General features: G+C 33.0%; 1 protein-coding gene across 3 annotated transcripts in view; it reads right to left on the reverse strand.

The window, feature by feature from the left end:
* Positions 1–18,515, reverse strand: part of VIRMA (vir like m6A methyltransferase associated) — a 72,303-nt gene that overhangs the window by 23,599 nt on the left and 30,189 nt on the right. For all 3 annotated transcript variants that reach the window (XR_014018717.1, XM_081265713.1, XM_081265714.1), the window contains 9 exons: positions 16,424–16,912; positions 14,960–15,114; positions 12,797–12,879; positions 9,811–9,904; positions 9,135–9,679; positions 8,374–8,609; positions 7,691–7,943; positions 5,477–5,694; positions 3,360–3,492 (listed from right to left, as the gene is read on the reverse strand). Coding sequence is in view for 2 of the 3 variants with exons in the window: in XM_081265713.1 (XP_081121839.1) it covers positions 3,360–3,492; positions 5,477–5,694; positions 7,691–7,943; positions 8,374–8,609; positions 9,135–9,679; positions 9,811–9,904; positions 12,797–12,879; positions 14,960–15,114; positions 16,424–16,912 (2,206 nt within the window). In the remaining variant the exon portion in view is untranslated. The remainder of the gene's footprint in view (positions 1–3,359; positions 3,493–5,476; positions 5,695–7,690; positions 7,944–8,373; positions 8,610–9,134; positions 9,680–9,810; positions 9,905–12,796; positions 12,880–14,959; positions 15,115–16,423; positions 16,913–18,515) is intronic.

Consider the following 18,515-nt stretch of genomic DNA (forward strand, 5'->3'; position numbering starts at 1 on the left):
AGCCCAGGGACCCTTAACCATTGAACCACACCCCCAGCCCTTTTTATTTTTATTTTAAGACTGGTCTCACTAAGTTGCACAGGGCCTCGATAAGTTGCTGAGGCTGGCCTCAAACTTACAATTCTCTCCTGTCCCGCATCCTGAGCTCCTGGGGATTACAGGCATGAACCACCATGCCCAGTAAATACACTATATTTCTCAAGAGTGGCAAAATAAATAAAAGTGAAAAACTCAGAAATGAAATTTTCAAAATAATTCCATTGGCATTAAAAAAAATAATTCCCATATTAGGGACATAAACTTAACAAAAGAGGTATAAGACTTGCATACTGAAAACTACAAAATTTCTTAGGAAGAAATTAAAGATGACCAAAATAAATGAAAAGATAATTCATGTCTATGCACATGAAGAGTTAATATTATTAAGACAGTAATATTGGGCTGGGGATGTGGCTCAAGCGGTAGCGCGCTCGCCTGGCACGCGTGCGGCCCGGGTTGGATCCTCAGCACCACATACAAACAAAGATGTTGTGTCCGCCGATAACTAAAAAAAAATAAATATTAAAAAAATTCTCTCCCTCTCTCTCTCTTTAAAAAAAAAAAAAAGACAGTAATATTCCCAAAATCCACCTACAGACTCAATACAGTCCCAATCAAAAACTCAGCAGCCTTTTTTGTAAAAATTGACATAAAGACAGAAAATAAATTAATAGTTGTTATGAGATGGGGAAAAAGGTAAAATGGGAGTTTAGGCTAACAGGTATGGGGTTTCTTTTTAAAGAGATGAAACTAAGACTAAATTGTCAGTTTAAATAGGCAAATCTTACAGAACATGAATTTTTAAATCTCTGAAAATGTTATTAAAAAAAAAAAAAAAAAAAAAAACAGAAACCAGCCAGGCATGGTGGTGCATGCCAGTAATCCCAAAGTCTCAGGAGGCTAAGGTAGGAGGATGAAGAGTTCAAAGCCAGCCTCAGTAAAAGCAAGGAGCTATGCAACTCAGTGAGACGCTGTCTCTAAATAAAATACAAAATAGGGCTGGGGATGTGGCTCAGTGTTTGAGTGCCTCTGAGTTCAATCTCTGGTACCCAAAAATAAATAAATAAAATAAAATAAAAAGACCTGGGCATGTAACTCAGTGGTAAAGCACCCCTGGTTGGGTTCAATCTCCCATGCACCGCCCCCCACCCCGCCCCCAAAAAAAGGAAGGAAAAAAAAAGAAACTAAGGCATGTGTTAAAAAAATAAAACAAATTTATGAGAAAGACCATTTGATTTTGAATATTTAATGGTTAGTGGTTATTGACTTGGAATTATTTAAAGACATGTGTAAGAAGCTCTGTTATTCTGCTAACAACATCCCTTAGGATCCAGTAGTCTTCATCAAGTAAAACATTAAAATATAAAATCTCCTTAAGGTAGCCACATCTCTACTATTAAATATGTCTATGTTTTAGAATCTAAACATCTGGTAAATGACTTCAATAAACCAGACATGATACAAAGCAAATAATAATTTGTCAAAAAAAATGGCAAGACAACATCTACAAACATAACATGCAGCCAAGGACTGGCCAGATTAGACAGTCTCAATATAAATTCTACGTGTAAGAAAACACACACACCAAATAGTAAATGTATATTTTTCTTATGAAATACCATATTTATTTTGGAAACATTATACCTAAACAGGTCCTTTACAATGCTCCCCAAACAGAAATCTTACATATGAACTGAATTTTTTAAACCAGTGTTAACAGAGTACATGCTGACCCACAGAGTACACACACACACACACACACACACACACACACGTTTTATAAGCAATACATTTAAGCAAAGCTGCATTAATTGTAAAACTTTCAGGACCTATTAGAGTTTTTAGTATAATAATTTATACAGATAAGCTTCATTGGGGGAAATTTTAATTTTTTTCAGTTATACATGGGTACAATATCTTTATTTTGTTTATTTATTTTTATGTGGTGCAGAGGACTTAACCCAATGCCTCACATATGCAAGGCAAGCGCTCTGTCACTGAGCCATAGCCCCAGCCCTGGGGGAAATATTTTCATAATTATTTTACCCCAAATATTTCTTGTAGGAAGGCCTATTAATGGTTGCTGGAATTTAGTCAGCAATACAACATGATTTTGAAAACTACTAAGAGGAATCTTTTTATTCAGGGAGGGAAGTACTGAGGATTTAACACAGGAATACTTTACAAGTGAGCCAAACCCCCAGCCCTTTTTTTCATTTTTTATTTTGAGACGGGGTGGTGGGGCCTAACTAAGTTGCTAAGGCTGTCTGCGAACTTGCAATATCACTTATCCCAAATACCCTGGTAAATGACTTCAATAAACCAGACATGATACAAAGCAAATAATAATTTGTCAAAAAAAAAATGGCAAGACAACATCTACAAACATGACATGCAGCCAAGAACTGGCTTATATATTTATTATTATAAACTTCAGTCACCCCAAAATCACATCTAAAACACAGTTAATGCTTAAGTGACAGTAAATAAATACTTTAGAGACTAGGGTTGTGGGGAGAGAAAAGGGATGTGCTGGGAAATGATACTGACCAAATTATATTGTTAAATTGTGTACATTTACAAATATGTAACAACAAAACCTATAATTATGTACAACTATAATGCACCAATAAGTAATGTGGGGGGGAAAAAAATCACATTGTACCTCATACACTGACAGGCTATCGTTTAAAAAAACAAAACAAAACAAAACTTCCTGGATGATTTCAAATACTTGACTATCATGTGCCTAAGGTTAGTTATATAGAAAATAGTGAAAGAGGATCTGTCTTAGTTCCTTTGGCCTCTCTTTTCCTTGTCCCCTATTTTATCCCTTAACTTTAATTGATTTTCAAGGAATTAAAGAAGAGATAAATTATTTGCCCTTTAATGTCAAAATATTGGAAAATGTCTCTTAAACAAATGCATATAATCGTTTTATTTTCTTGTTCATTTTCTATAGTTACAGATCACTTAACATTAAAATGGCAAAACTTGACTATACTGGTTGCTATAGCAAGGTAACTCAAGGACAAAAATTATTTACAAATGAAGGCAATATAGGTAATACTTTTCTCCCCTGAAAAATAATAGGGTTTTCATAAATAAACAATGTCTACCAAATTAAAAACAATTTCAATATATTCTACTCTTCAATATCATTTTTCTCAAATCAATCAGAAGCCAGTATTTAGAATGGGATGAGGGTAGAGAAAAAAAGCACTCTTCTAAGTTCCAAGATATTTTTAAGCTTAAGTGTTTTTTAAAATTATGATAAAGTTGGTAAAATTTAAAAATACCAAATATACACACACACTTACCATTGTGTCAGAGTTAAGAATTTGTCTCATAAATTCCAAAAATGAAGATGCAAGTTCTCCTGTGTCCTTACTAAATGTGCTGACTACTCGTTTTAGTAAACTATGCAGAGCACTACTGTTTTTCCTTAAAGAACTGTAAAAAAAGAAAATAAAGATGAAATATTGCATTGGAAGTATGAGCACATAAAGCTAGCATAAGAAATAAATGAAGTTCAGACAGAATAAAAATATTTAATAATATAAATATAAAACATATTTAAAATAAAAACATTTTAAAAATACTTTCAAGTATACACAATGTAACAAAACGATATTTACAGTTACCAACTCCTTTTAGAGCTTCAAGCTTGTAAAGAAAAATTTTTCCAAATAATAAATTTATAAAACCTACCATGAGAAACTTAACAGTTCCCTATTTGTTGAGGGTCTTGAGGACTTCTCAAACATAAAATGGGTATAGCTGAGGCTGGGGTTGTGGCTCAGTGGTAGTAGATTGCTTGCCTAGCATGTGTGAGGCACTAGGTTTGATTCTCAGCACTGCATAAAAATGAATAAATTAAAAAATAAAGTCCACTGACAACTAATTAAAAAAAAAAAAATGGGTATAGCTAACTCGAAAACCTGCCCAGAAAGAATCAAAGGTCTAAAGCAGAAGTCATCAAACTTCTCTGTTAAAAGTTAGATGGACCCAATCGTAGTAGCACAGGCCTGAAATCGCAGCAGCTCCAGAGGCTGAGGCAGGAGGATTCTGAGTTCAAAAACAACAGCTCAGCAACTTAGCAAGGCACTAAGCAACTCAGTGAGACCCTGTCTCTAAATAAAATACAAAATAAGGCTAGGGATGTGGCTCAGTGGTTGAGTACCCCTGAGTTCAATTCCCAGTACCCAAAAATGAAGATGCAAGTTCTTTTGTACATTTACAAGTATTAACAACAAAAGAGAGAATTTCAAGGAAAAACTATTAGAATATTTAATTGTCCTTTTAAGTTATAAAAAAACATAGCTAGCCAAAATGGAAATAAATATAATATTAATACTAAATATGCAGTGTTTATGTTTGGAAAATATGGTTAGATTCTGAAATGACATCATGCAAGACTTTGGGGAAGCAACACAAAAGGGAGAACGATAAGATTCCAGCCCTTGAGAACTTAACAAAATGGAAAGATACAGCAAACAGGAATGAGAAAATATAAAGACAAAAATAACTGTTAACAAAAAAAGAAGAGGTTCAGAATTAGACAATACAAATTACTAGCTGTTACATAAAACTTGAAGCAAGTGAGTTATATATTTACAGTCTATGAAAAATAATATAAGCTGCAGGTACATGCCTATAATCCCAGAAAAGTTCCACGCCAGCCTGGGCAACTTATCAAGACCCTGTCTCAAAATAAAAAATAAAAAGGGCTGGGGATGTAGCTCAGTGTTAGAGTGCCTCTGGGATACAGGGGAAAAAACAAAGAAGAAGAAAGAAAAAAGAAAAAAAAAATGTTGTAGAATACCTAAAATAAAAAAACCTAGCAAAGCTGGGTACACTGGTACTGCCTGTGGTCCCCACTATTCAGAAGGTTGAAATTTTAGAACTACTTGAGCCAGGAGTTCAAGGCCAGTCTGGGCAACATAGCAAAAATCCTTTAACAAACAAATTAACTAACAATAACAAGTTCTGATAAGAATGAGGAGCAACTAGAACTTTAAAGCACTGCTACTAGGAATGCAAAATGACAAATCTACTTTTGGAAAACAGTTTGGCACTTTCTTAATAGGCTAAACATATACTTACCATATGACCAAATAATTCTACTCTAAGGTATCTACCCATGAGAAACATAGGTAGGTACACACTATATACAAACGTTTAGAACAGCTTTATCATAATCACTAAAAATTAAAACTAACCCAGACTGCTAGAATATTACCAATAAAATAAAATAAAAATTTAAAAATTCTTTTACTGCACTGCTAATGAGTTTTTTTCTATAAACATAAAAATTTTCCCATGAAAGAAATCATACCTTCAGCCTCTACAATAGATATAAATCTATCAATTTGGGGGACGTGTACAATAGTAAAAAATTAAACCTAAGAGTATATTATGTTTGACAAAGCATTACCTTTTTAAATGAAATAATCCATAATCATGCTCTGCAAGAAACATCATTGTTCGAACACATGTTAGCAAACAGTTGTAACTGCTCTCAGAGTTAGCTAAAGTAGCCAACAGACAGTCACAGATTGAGGCCATCAGTTCTTTGTTTGGTAGAGAATTGGAGAGCTGCTCCAGTTCAGAAATAGAACCTTCTGAAGACGCTGGCAAAATAAGTGCAATGTCCTGTAGTGGAGAAAAGGAAAAACATAGATTTTAACTATTTATTCAGATGTTAACTATTTTAACTATTTATTTATTAATTGCATAGCAATTAATTTTTAACAATTATCTAATTAAAATTTTCTCGTAGTGGTACCATCCATAGACTCAAATATATCAAGAACAAAGAATTTGTTTGGCCCTTTTTTTTTTTAATATCTTCATTATTTATTTATTTTTATGTGGTGCTGGGGATCGAACCCAGTGCCTCATACGTGCAAGGCAAGCACTCTACCACTGAGCTACAGCCCCAGCCCCTTGTTTGGCCCTTTTATAAAAGTTAACTTAAAGCCAGGCACAATGGTGAACACCTATTATCATCTTTATGGGGACCGAGGCAAAAGGATTCCAAGTTTGAGGTCAACCTCATCAATTTAGTAAGGCCCTGTCTCAGAATGAAAAATAAAATGCGCTGAGGATATAGTTCAGTAGTACGGCATCCCAGAGTTCAATTTCCAGTAACACACACACACAAAAAGAGTTAATATATGAATTGAATACACACCTAAAGAAATGCTTAAATATTTCATTTTACAATATTTTTATTTTAACAGAACATATTTTAAAAATATTTTCCTTCTATATTTTACTAAGTGTAGCTTCTATTTCCAAATGATTCATTAAAAAGGTTTTTGGGGACTAAAATATTTTAAATCACTTTATTATTTTTTCCTCTGTATCTTTTTTTAGCCTATAAAGAAACCATTCAGAGAAACATATTTTAATAAACATATCAATACTGGAATTTAAACTATCATAAAAAGTAATGGAACAAATAAACATTTAAGCAATCTTCCAATTAAATATCCCCCTCTACTTTTTATATACTGTAAAATACTAGTTTTCCATACAGAGCAAGTTTAGCTAATGATAACTCTAAAAACTTCCACAACTCTTTTTACAGAAGCAAACTGAAGTAAACAGAGGTATTCTGGGGGTATATTCCATCACCTTTAATTACTTCAAAAAACTGCAAATTAGTACTCAAGAAAGCTTAGGGCTGTAAAATAAAGGTGTGAATCAGAAGGGAAGGATAACAAAGTGAGGCCACAGATGTGGTCTGTGTGATATAAGAATAAGGATTGTCATGCAAACATGCAACCACAGATGGGTTACTTAAATACTAATCAAGTGGACACTTTGAAATACAAAGATTTAAAATATCCTTTGACCACATCCAAATTATTTTCTATCAGGTGCTTTTTTTATGAAAACAAGTCACACAAAAAATATTCCTCCTTGACTTGAATTTTAAATGTAACCAACTAGATTTTTGTCTTCTAACCTGGGATTTTATTTAAAAATATCCTGCCTGGAAAAAAATCATATCAGATAACCACTTGACATTAGCAGACAAGATAAAATACCATTAGGCATGGCAATCTTCTTTAAAGATTTCAATCACAATGGGCTTTAAAAGCTAAACAATTATCATTATCTCATGAAATAATAATATACACAGTAAGGGAAAATACTACACTTTTAGCCAATAGTCATAAGCACAGTAGTCTGAAACACACTAAAACTGTCAGAGTAACCTTTAATGCCTTCAAAAGTTGCCCTAACAAGATAATATTTTAACTCAACCAATAACATAGCTATAAAATTTAAGAATCACTTGGTGTGTAATAAAATTGGAAAGAAAATTAACATAGCAGATATTAACCAAACCTAAAAAAAATCTAAATAATAACATATAAAGCAATTGCCTAAGTTTGCAATCTTACAAAGGAGAAGAAAAAAATTTTTTGCAGAAACCCATGAAATATGAACCCTATATGAAGCACAAGTGAAGTTCCTTCACTTATCAAATTTATCTTCCTAAACAGTAAGAATAATAAAACACATGAGAGCTCTCTGTTGAGTCAAGATGCATATAAAGACAAGTTTTAAAGCACATGAGCGTGCACACACACACACACATACACACACAGAGACTTTATAAAATGATTATAAATACCTGATCACATAGAGACTGCAAAATGGATGTAATATATTCAACACATTGCTGACGAATAACACTGTCTCCAGGAGACCGCACCAAAGCTAAAAGATCCTGGAATATCTCTGCGTATCTTTCATCACCTTTAATAGTTCCATTAATTAGATGCAAAATTGCTAATTTACAAGCTTTGTGTGAAGCCAGAGCATCAAGAAGAGCAAGCAACCTGGTGGTTTGGCTAGTATACTGTTTTTCTTTATCTTCTGAAGTGCTGAAATAAAATCAATACATTTAGTAAACAAAGTTCTTAATTTTAAAGGCATTATTTAAACTTACACAAATTTTGCATGAAACATTTCATTCCTTGAATATAATGACAATTTTTCTGGAATTTTACAATTACTATAAACTTTTATAAATTTAGGTTTACAATAATATATTTTCTGAAGTCACTATTTCTTTATAGTTCACTTTTCAAAAATCCAAATCAAGGTATCTTATATATAAAATGATGAAATAAAGTGTTCTAATTAAAAATAACTTATATATTTATTTATACATACATGTGTATGTGTATATTTACAATGTATATATGTTATCTGGGCATTCTAAACCATGGTTTCCAATTTCTAAGTGAAAAAAAGTGTATCTGTGTCAAGAATAACTTGAAGAAAAATTTCTTAATGCAAAATAAAAAATACCTTTGCAAGTCTTCTACAATCAAATCCAACACAGTTCTCATAATCAGAAGTGCAGTTGGTGAGGCAAGGTCACACAATTGAACACAAATACGCCGCAACATATGTTGAATGGGCTGGCAGGTTGTGCCAGAGAAAGAGCGAACTATTTCTTGGAGCAACTTTGCTTGAACATGAAGGTGCATGCTCCACAATTTTCGGGTGTTGAGTGCCACTGATATATCATGTGGCTCAATAACCTGTTAAAAAAGTATAATGTGTGTGTACGTAGATTTTTAATATTTATTTATAGTCACAAAAACTGTTCAGGAAGAACCGTTATAAAAAGAACATCTTTATGCATGCTTAAAACATTTAATTTTCTATTATACAATTAAACATTTGCTTTGAATTCAATGAGTCTAAAAAAATCTCATGGTTCTCAGGTTAGCAGTCAGTTGAGCAGAGTCCATTGGTGAAGCAACCTACTTATTTGCAAATTCTAACACATGATAAAGGGGGGAAAGGATTTAAAATAACAGAAAAATTTAAGTACAAATACATGTAACAGCATAATAAAACTCACTTTAACAAAAATTTATTTAAAACATTACCCCCATACTTCTTCAATGACCAACTTGCTTCAGTTTTAACTCACCCTCATGCAGTATGTCTTTCAGGGGGAAGAGGGATGAGAATTAGTTTTTGTTTTTAACAAAATCACTGGCTTTATTAAAAGTGTTATTGCAGTCATTTATAAGATGCATGTTATATGTAAGTGATACCTGAGTTGTTTGCATGGGCAAAGGAAGAGGCAGCAGCTCTGAAAGAAGTATGAGACCAGAAAAAAATCCTTCAGGAACCTTCAAGATGGAAGAAAGAACTTCTTTTAACATTAAAGACCAAGTATTATTGGCCAGAGTCTCTTCTGAGATTGTGAGTTTTTCATTAACTCCTTGGGTAAAAGTCAATAAAATATCAATGATGTCATTTTGAATTTTCTGTTCGTCACTATCCAAACGACCTGAGAGGGGGATAGAGCACAGGAGCATGTGTAAAGTAACAAGTGCTGAAGGAACTCGCATGTCCTTAAATTCAAAGGATCCACCTCTCAGGAGTTCCGTTAACATAGTTTTAAGAAGAGTGAGTGTGCAGCGAGCCATTGAAATAGTAGTAACTCTGTGAAGGGTAGTCCCCATGTTCACATGGAGTCTCCAAGGTTGAGTCAAAATACTGTTCAATTTTTGCAGAACCCGAATAAAGGTGTCCATTCCTTCAGCAGAAAAAAGCTGAATAACAGCAAGATTCCATTTCAGGTCTTTCTGCTGACCTTTAGATAAAATAAAGAGATAAAAATTAATTATTTATATGTTAGTAATCATTTAAGAATTTTGATTATTTAATAAATAGTATTTATACTAGGCTTAAATAGTAGTTTTTAACATATAATAGTCACATTACCTTCAACAGGAGGTGGTGGGCATGCCACATTACAGAGAACACGTAAAGCAGTAGTAAGGCCAACTCCTTCTGCAGTCATCAAGTTATCAATATTCTTTAAATATAAAAATGAACAGTGTTTAATTTCTTCATACCCATAAAATAAGAGAAAATTTCAGAATGGCATTAGTTAAAAATACGAGTTTCCAGTGGTAGAGTGCATGCTTAACACGTACAAGGCCCTGGTTTGATTTCCCAGCACAAAAGAACAGAACACCAGAAAAAGGGGTGGGGGGAAAAACAGCTTTTAAGTTAAATACACAGGATATTTTACATTTTATATATTAAAACACAAGGCTCTCAAACTAAAGAAATTTATCAAAGTTCTTTTATCTGGCATATGTTGTAATACATTAGTATTACATAAATAAAAAGAACTATAATGTACAAATATATTTACACTACTTAAACAAAGCAAATACACAGAAATGTATGAGATGCCCTGTATTAAGAGTTTAAAATAGCTTCTTTCTGGATACCCATTTTATACATCTCTCCCCAAAAAGCAATGGCCATATATTTTAAAAGCCCTTGGCTAGGGTTGTAGCTCAGTAGTAGAATGCTTACCTAGCGTGTGTGAGGTACTGGGTTCAATTCTCAGCACTGTATATAAATAAAGGTCCAATGACAACTAAAAAACTATTTAAAAAAAAAAAAAAAAAAAGCTCTACCAGTACTAAACCCCTTTCAAAAATGGAGAAAGCAACATTGAATGCTTCTGAATTACATAGCATAGCCTGGTTAGAGGAAAAAGAAATACAGTTGTTCAAGTCTTCAGCTCCTGCCTATGCTATTTCCTGACAACAAATAGTTAGACTTGTTTCTGTAACTTTCATAGACTAGCATTAAAAATGATTTAGAAAATGTGAAAAAAATAACATTCAAAATTTTAACATTCAACATAAAAAGTCTCAGAATATAAACAAAAAATTTTAAAATTCCTTTCTCATGTTTCCCACTTTAGATAATGTTTTCCTCTAATCTTTCTCTTACAGCTCTACAAAATTACATAAGGCAACAGGGAGCCATACAGTGAAGTTTCAGTCTTGGATCTACTGCTTTGTTTTCGTTGTTTATTTTTTCTTGTTACAGGGGATTAAACCCAGCAGTACTTAACCACTGAGCCACATCCCCCAGCCTTTTTGATTTTTTATTTTGAGATAGGGTCTCCCTAAGTTGCTCAGGGCTTTGCTAAATTGCTGAGGCTGGCTTTGAACTTGTGATCCTCATGCCTCAGCCTCCAGAGTCACTGGAATTGTAGGTGTGAGCCATCACACCCAGTTTGGATCTACTGTTTTCAGAATTTGGGATAAGAATTATGTAGAATAACAGCAATTAATAGGATAAGAATTTACATAAAACTCAAAACTTTTAATTATAACATATAATACAAATTTCTAAAACTAAATTTATTACTAGTTAAATACTTTTACTAAAGCTATTTAATATTTATTGGACATCCTATTAATTCACTCTGCCATGCACAAGTACTCTGATTGCATGACCATCTAAATTTATAGGACATTAATTATATTTCTGCTAAATAAAAAACAGCACAATTAAAAACTGTATATGTCATTTGAAGCAAGAGTTAAGAACATAAAAAGACCTATGATGGCACCACAGGATTTAAAAGTATTCTTAGGAAAGAGTGAAAAGAAAAGAGTAGAGATATTAATATGAAACAGATAAATAAGACTGTGCTCTTAGGTCAGAATGGAAACAAACTGGATGATATATATAATATCTATTAATTGCTATTATCCTAAGTTGTTCTAAAAACAGTAGATCCAAACTGGGATTGTGTGCTTGTGTTTAAATATATATATTTCATGTACACATATATACATTCACACACATATATATCTCATGTGTATATAGAGACTTAATTAATACACTGCAATTCCAAGACCAAAATGGTTTACACATATCCTCCCCCCGACACACACCACATCTGCTAAATGAAAAAGGAGATAACTCAAAGTCCATATTGCCTATCAGCTTAAAATTATTATGTATCTTTTAGTGCTTTTATCCTTCCTTCCTATGTTACATGTTGATTAACTAAGGAGCCAAGAAAAAAAGAAAAAAAAAATCCAAGACTAAGAATGCCATGAATATTACATTATGAATTACTTTTAAAATTACATTATTATAGATTTTAAGAATTCAGCTTTTATGAATTATTTTAATTACAGACATGACTATCCCAAATTAGCAACAGAAACAGTACCCACTGCACTGAACCTGGCCTATCAATTTCCACCTAAGTATTTTATTTTAATTTGTTCTAATTAGTTATACACAACAGCAGAATGTATTTCAACTCATTGTACACAAATGGAGCACAACGTTTCATTTCTCTGGTTGTACTCGATGCAGAGTCACACCATTCAAACAATCATACATGTACATAGGGTAATAATGTCTGTCTCATTCCACCATCTTTCCCCTGCCCTACCCCTTCTATCTCCTCATTCCCCACTGCTCAAATCCAAAGTTCCTTCACTCTCCCCTTGCCTTACCCCCATTATGGATTAGCATCCACTTATCAGAGAAGACATTCGGCCTTTGGTTTTTTGGGATTTCCACCTAACTATTTTTCAGTAATTAAAGTTTAACTGAAATAGTTATATGCTACATTACCACAGCATTTAACTTTAAAACACTTTAGTAAATGTTATCAAAATGGCAAGTGGTATCTCCCAATTCATACGAAAAATTAGGACAAAACCTGGTAGCAGAAAGCAATACAGTACACAGGGTTATGTGCATGGGTATTAATGTACCCACACAATTATCTATAACCATATACCAATTTACCTACAAAATCGAATAAATCAATGAAGAATACAATTTTTATATTACCTACACAAGTGATTTAATGCTTTATTACTACATACTATCACAAAATTCCAGAAAATCAAAACACAAAAGTTTTACTTACCTGTTTAACATATTCAATTAGGTTTGGGATGCAGTTAATTTCAAATCTAAGGTTTTTCAGAGGTTCAAGCCACTTGCCAAGTTCTTAAAAACAAAAAGAATAATCTATAATTTTTAAAAATAAAAGACTATTTCATAACAAAGGAAGTAAGGTATTTTTCCCCAAGGAAAAACATTATCAGAACTGAATCGATTTCAATATCTAAATTGCATACGGGAATAAATTTGTGTCTAATTGTTTAAACAGCTTTAAAATTAAATAAAAATATATCCCTACTATATATTGGTTCAAAAAGAAGTAGTTGACTACTCTTAGTTTGTTTTCTGAAGACTTAAATGTAAATGCTTCAACAGTCTACCTAATTAAGATGAATAGTTTGCAATTTACAACATTAAAAAAGATTTATAAAACTACTTCTAAATTAATAACAATACAGGTGTATTTACCTACCCTTGCTGCTGCCAAAAACATATAAACAAAATATATTTATTTCCCATAGGATCAACCCCATGAGAAGATATTTTGTTGAGTACCTCCTCCCTCAACACAGAATTTTAATGTTGTCAATTTCTTAATTTGCCTTTAAAAAATTAATCACTATCACCACAAAATAACGGCAACAAACTCTGATTATCAAACACAAGTGAAATATGCCATTTACAGCAACCAAACTAAAAACTCTCCAAGAAGTTAAACCTTAATACCTATACCCTATATCCAAAAATATTTTTAGGAAAAGCATTCTAGTGTAAAAAGTGATATACCAGTTTCAAACTGATTATAGACATGATTAAAGGAAAATAGTGTCACATCTCTCTTTGGATCTATACTCCTTCAACTATGCACCACTTAAATATTTTGCCCATGCATTTTAAAATTAAGTTTTATACACAGAATATATAGCTCAAATAAAAGATATAAGAATAAAATACTAAAAAGACATATCCATGTACCCATCACCAAGAAAATAACATCATTAAAGGTATTGTATGCCTTCTTTTATAAGAGCATACTTCAGGAAAAAATAATCTACTTCACTATGGGAAGTTGAGTTGATACCCAAGTTTTAACTGGAGATATCTCACATAAGATTTAGGATTAAAAATAAAAGAAGACCTGGGCGCAGTGGTGCTTGACTGTAATCCCAGCAGCTGGGAGGCTGACAGGAGGATCCGAGTTCAAAGCCAGCTTCAGCAAAAGCAAGGCACTAAGCAACTCAGTGAGACCCTGTCTCTAAATAAAATACAAAATAGGGCTGGGGATGTGGCTAAGTGGTCGAGTGCCCCCGAGTTCAATCCCAGGTACCAAAAAAATTAAAAATAAGAGGCTACATGCCATTTTACAGCATTTTTACAATATTTACCCAATGTTATTAAAATTTCTACTTGATAATGTCTAGAAAGCCATGAAACAAAAAAATAATTTAAAAATTGTGATTAGCTAACTGACATGTTTTTAAGACTGCCCACATAAGGTTTGCAAAATCTTCACTCAATACACATTGGTATACTTTTAAAAAAAGTTCATATTCATTATTCTTCATTTTTTTAGGATAACATAAATAAATTAATCCATAAGTAGATTATTTTTTTTTTTTTGTGGTGCTGGGGATTGAACCAGCATGTGAGGGCTTGTACATGTAAGGCAAGCATTCTACCAACTGAGCTATATCCCCAGCTCAACAAGTAGACTTTAAGTTATATTTAAAACAGTGTTTTACTTAGAAATAAATATATATAAGAAAATATATGCACAGGCAAAGCTATACCAAAAACTAAACTTTTGAGTTCTTTTTTAACCTATCTTTTGTTGTGTGTGTTACTGGGGATCGAACCCAGGGCCTCACACGTGCTAGGCAAGCACTCTACCACTGAGTCACATCCACAGACCTTAAGCTATCTTTTCTATTTTGATTAGAAACTTTAACCAACCACCAACTTTAATAACTTTTGAGAAAAAGGCACTTTTAAACCTTTTCATAATCGAACCTTCAGTTTTATAAAGATTGTTCTATAAACCATCTTCACAAAAGGTCATTTCAAGAAGTTAAAAACAATATTTCTATGTGTATTATCAAAACATGATAAAGCATTAATTTATAGATATTCTAAGGTTTTTCCTTTTATGTATTATAAATGCTTAAAATAACTTCAGGTACCATACCTTGCAATTTAGCATTATTTTCATCTGCTTTACAAAGCTTCAAGAGAGATGCTGCATGTTGTTCTAGCATTTGAACATCACTGGAAGACTGAACCACCACCAAAATAAGTATGCATGCATAATTATAAGCTACTGACTTCTTAGACTTGGAATCACTGAAACAAAATAACGTTTTTAAGTATGGGATACAAAAACAATTTTTTAGGAATAAATTTTAAACATTATTTTCTATTTGGGTTTAAAGAGACTAAGGAAATTTACAATGAAACGTAACTAACTTCTTAAAGATAAGAAATCATATTTTACAGTTCACATCCAGTTTACCTGAAAACACTACTTAACAATACAGTCGTCCCTCAGTATCCATGTAGTACTGGTTCCAGGACCCCCTGTGGATACCAAAATCCGTGGAGATAAAAGTCCCTTATGTAAAATGGCTTAGTATTTCCATATAATCTACACATATCCTCCCATATACTGTAAATCATTTCTAGATTACTTATAAAACTTAATACAAAGTAAAGGTCATGTAAATAGTTATTATACTATATTGTTTAGGAAATAATGACAAGAAAATAAAAGCCCATGCATATTCAATATAGACACAATTATATTTCCTGAATATTTTCAATTCAAGGTTGGTCAAATCCCCAGAAGCAGAACACACAGATAAGGAGGGCCGACTGTATATAAAAATAAAAGCAAACAAATTACAATGGAAAGTAAAGTACTCCTAAGACATAAAAACAGAATAATAATGAAATATTAACAAGTATATTTCATTAACAATGAAATATTAGGACTATACTTCATTGATCTCTTTTAAATTCTTTGTCCAATCTGAATAAACAGAAACAAATGTGATCACCTGACATAATCACTCAGTCTTCCATTACAAAACCATTAAGACATAGCTAGGCATAGAAGCCACTGTGGTTTGCCTGTAACAGGCTCCAAAGAAGAGTTGTCACTCAAGAAGTCACCAAGTCCACATTGTGAAGGCAGTTATCAAGATGTTACTGCACTGGAAGAGGGCATGTCTCTCTTCTCATGCACTACAAACTCTCTGCCCTAGTGGGCAGTCTCTTTAAAATCATTCATTCTCAATTCCCCCCACCTAATCAAAGCAATTCTGAAACCAGAGCACTATAAATGACTTAGAAGGCAAGATCGAAAGACAACAAGAGTGCTCACTAGGTATCCCTGGGATTCCCCTCTGCACATATCAACAGTGTTACTACAATTACAATCTTTGTCATGACCATAGAGCAAATGAAAGACACTATCAGAAGGTCCATTGCTTTGGAGCCACATATTATATTTTAGATATATTTCTGTCATTCTTAATTAACAAGGTATGCATTACGTCAAAAAAATAATTTTTCATTCAAAGAAACACATTTTTCAAAGAAACTAGCCCATTAATGATCTAACTGAAAATTTAAGGAGTAAGTAGAAAATTACCCCAAAGCTTCTTTGGAATAGTACTCCATTAGAGTAATGAGACTTTGGAGATTTTTCTCAAGACTGAAAACGTGGCCAACAGCTGATCTTCCCACAGGATTAAAAGTAATCAAATAAAGATTGTGAAGGGTTCCCAAGAGATCTGAATGGTCAGTTTCTTCACTGGCTGTACAACGTTGAAAATGGCTGAAGAGTTCTGTTATACATTGCAACGTCTGAGTTGAGTCCTGTAGCCACAAAGCAAATGCATCATCAACACCATCAGACTGGAGACCTTCCTCTTCATCTTGATCATAAAGGTGACACAGAGCTCGGATTAACAAATTTGTTGCTTCATATTCTGACATAAAAAAAAGAAGACCCTTTTGTGACTGTGCAAGAAACTTTAAAACATCTTTTGTAGCTTGTAGCACACCAGGGTGGGCACTTGTTACTGGAATTGACAGAAGCAAGGTAACCAACTCCAAGAAATGATGACTGTGAAGATACCTGTGGAAAAGTTAATGGATATATTGTCAAATAAATGCAAAACATTCTTCATTTATTCAACATTCACAAAACAGGGCAAGAGTAAAAAAATTTAATGGCTTTAATTCCTTATCCTCAGAAATATGCTGCTTTAACTAAAAACCACAAAAATAATGATAATGTAATTATCAAGTCTTCTCTCCATTGGGCCAAATAAAAATTAAAGTTTTCTGAGGCTTCCTCCTAGTACACACTCAGTGAATCTTCAATAAATAAATCTGGAAGAGTTTTTTTCTCCAGTGTTAAACTTCACTCTAAATTCTAGACCTTCTTTTTGAACCACCAATCAAATGTACATTTTTCACCATGGTCCTACTCTATCTGAAGCGTATCAATATGTGAACTAGTGTACACAGGGAAAAGATACCACATGTAATGTAGAAATATAGTAAACATATTTACCAGAGACCTAAGTATCTCTAGGGGTAAAAAAACCTTTCAAATCACCATTTTTAGCATTTGAATAGTTAATACTACCATATACAGATAGCACTCTTATCAAATCGAAGTATACATAATTTTAGGGGGAAAGTCTGAAATTTACCCAATACTCCAAAACAGACAAATGCCACTGACAATTTCTTTTGAGCATCAGGTTCCTTATCTGTATGAATTTCCTTCCTTACTTATAGGCCCTACCAGGCTTAAACTCTTCTAAAATCAACCTTTTCAAAATAAAACTTAAAAAAGAAGATTTGCTTAATGTTAAGTTTGTAATTCCGAGTCACAAAAAAATTGCTAATTTTTTGAATGTTAAAATTTTTTGAAAGTCTGACTCTACATTTTTAGTTACTGCAAATGGTGACAGAACAATTTCTGTAAACAACTGTAACAAGTAGATTAAAGACCAGAATTTTGGGGCTGGAGTTGGGGCTCAGTTATAGAGCACTTGCCTAGAATGCGTGAGGCACTGGGTCCGATCTCCAGCACCACATAAAAATAAACAAATAAATAAAAGTATTTTATGTCCCTCTACAAAAGGAAGGAAGGAAGGAAGGAAGCCAGAATTTAGTGGGTTGGGGCACAGCTCAGTGGTAAAGCATTTGTGTAGCATGCACGAGGCCCTGGGTTCAATTCCCCTGTACTGCAAAAAAAAAAAAAAAACAAAGACCAGAATTTATTTTGCTGGGTTCAATCCTCAGCACCACATAAAAATATACAAATAAAATAAAGGTATGTGTGTGTGTGTGTGTGTGTGTGTGTGTGTGTGTGTGTAAGCTAAAATTGATTCTTCAATTCTGTTATTGCTCAGGCTTCTATGATATTATATTTCTATCATGATTTTTGTGACGATACATATCATGATCAATAATTTGTTAAATATCATGTTGCTGGTAATAATAAACACCACCCAGCTGACTGATTACCACAAACTCAAATAGAACTCTGAAGAAGACAAAACTCCAGAATTATTCTAAGTGTATATCTTTAACTATCTTAAGGACCATTCAGAAATAGTTAACACAGCAGGACTCAGACTGCTCATCCTTAGAAAAACCTGCTTTTGAGGATGGCCCTTTCCAGCACATAGAAACTTGAATTCTGGACAGATCCTATGCTGTCA

The sequence above is a fragment of the Spermophilus citellus genome (genome assembly GCF_964194105.1).
Source record: "Spermophilus citellus genome assembly, chromosome: 14".
In the NCBI taxonomy this organism is placed as follows: Eukaryota; Metazoa; Chordata; class Mammalia; order Rodentia; family Sciuridae; genus Spermophilus; species Spermophilus citellus.